Source organism: Corvus brachyrhynchos, unplaced genomic scaffold, assembly GCF_000691975.1.
Source record: "Corvus brachyrhynchos isolate BGI_N302 unplaced genomic scaffold, ASM69197v1 scaffold442, whole genome shotgun sequence".
Classification (NCBI taxonomy): domain Eukaryota; kingdom Metazoa; phylum Chordata; class Aves; order Passeriformes; family Corvidae; genus Corvus; species Corvus brachyrhynchos.
The window spans coordinates 271,427-272,824 of NW_008236443.1; the positions used below are offsets into that span (position 1 = coordinate 271,427).

At 54.3% G+C, this 1,398-nt stretch overlaps 1 protein-coding gene across 1 annotated transcript in view; it reads left to right on the forward strand.

Moving 5' to 3' along the window:
* Positions 1–1,398, forward strand: part of LOC103624416 (1-phosphatidylinositol 4,5-bisphosphate phosphodiesterase beta-3-like) — a gene marked incomplete at its 3' end in the record, with an annotated part of 17,942 nt that overhangs the window by 7,602 nt on the left and 8,942 nt on the right. The window contains exons 9-11 of the mRNA XM_017747269.1: positions 5–107; positions 777–923; positions 1,078–1,119. Of these exons, the coding sequence (XP_017602758.1) occupies positions 5–107; positions 777–923; positions 1,078–1,119 (292 nt within the window). The remainder of the gene's footprint in view (positions 1–4; positions 108–776; positions 924–1,077; positions 1,120–1,398) is intronic.

A 1,398-nucleotide genomic window follows, 5' to 3' on the forward strand; every position in this document is an offset into this window, starting at 1 on the left:
ACAGGGGGCCCCCAGACTCAACGAGGTCCTGTTCCCCCCGCTGAGCCCCGAGGGCGCCCAGGCCCTGATCGAGCGCTACGAACCCAACAGGACCTTCCGCGAGCGGGGTGAAGCCTTTGGGGCCGTTTCGGGCCGTTCCGGGGCCGTGTGGGGGCCCCTGAGGGGGCTTTGGGGTTTTCGAGGGGATTTGGGGAGGATTTTGGGGTGGATTTTGAGATTTTAGGGATAATTCCAGGGCAGCTGTCCATGGAGGGGGTTTTGGGGTGGATTTTGAGATTTTAGGGATAATTCCAGGGCAGCTGTCCATGGAGGGGGTTTTGGGGTGGATTTTGAGATTTTAGGGATAATTCCAGGGCAGCTGTCCATGGAGGGGGTTTTGGGGTGGATTTTGAGATTTTAGGGATAATTCCAGGGCAGCTGTCCATGGAGGGGGTTTTGGGGTGGATTTTGAGATTTTAGGGATAATTCCAGGGCAGCTGTCCATGGAGGGGGTTTTGGGGTGGATTTTGAGATTTTAGGGATAATTCCAGGGCAGCTGTCCATGGAGGGGGTTTTGGGGTGGATTTTGAGATTTTAGGGATAATTCCAGGGCAGCTGTCCATGGAGGGGGTTTTGGGGTGGATTTTGAGATTTTAGGGATAATTCCAGGGCAGCTGTCCATGGAGGGGGTTTTGGGGTGGATTTTGAGATTTTAGGGATAATTCCAGGGCAGCTGTCCATGGAGGGGGTTTTGGGGTGGATTTTGGGGTGATTTTCAGGTTTTTTGGGGTCCCCAGGGCAGATGTCCATGGAGGGGTTCTGCCGGTACCTGGGCGGGGACGAGAACGGGATCGTCCCCCCTGAGACGCTGCGGCTGCACCAGGACATGACCCAGCCCCTGTCCAGCTACTTCATCAACTCCTCCCACAACACCTACCTGACCGGTACCCCCGAAATCCCCACCCCGAGAAACCCCAAAACCCAAAAAACCCCGAGAATTTACCCCAGAAAACCACCAAAACTGAGAAAAACCCCCAGAAAGCCCCAAAAACCCCAAAAAACCCCAAGAACCGCACCCCAAAACTGCCCCCGTAACAGCGGGGCAGCTGGCGGGGGTGTCCTCGGCCGAGATGTCCCTGGGTGGGTTTTGGGGCACTCATTGGGGTTTTTTGGGGTTTCTCTGTTTCTGCCACACCCAATGGGATTTTTGGGGTGTTTTTTTTTGTTTTTGGCGTTTCTGTGGCCCCGTAACAGCGGGGCAGCTGACGGGGGTGTCCTCGGCCGAGATGTCCCTGGGTGGGTTTTGGGGCACTCATTGGGGTTTTTTGGGGTTTTTTTGGGTTTTTTTTTTGTTTTTTTGGGTTTTTTTGGGATTTTTTCAGGGTTTTTTGGGGGTTTTTTTTGGGGTTTTTTCAGGGG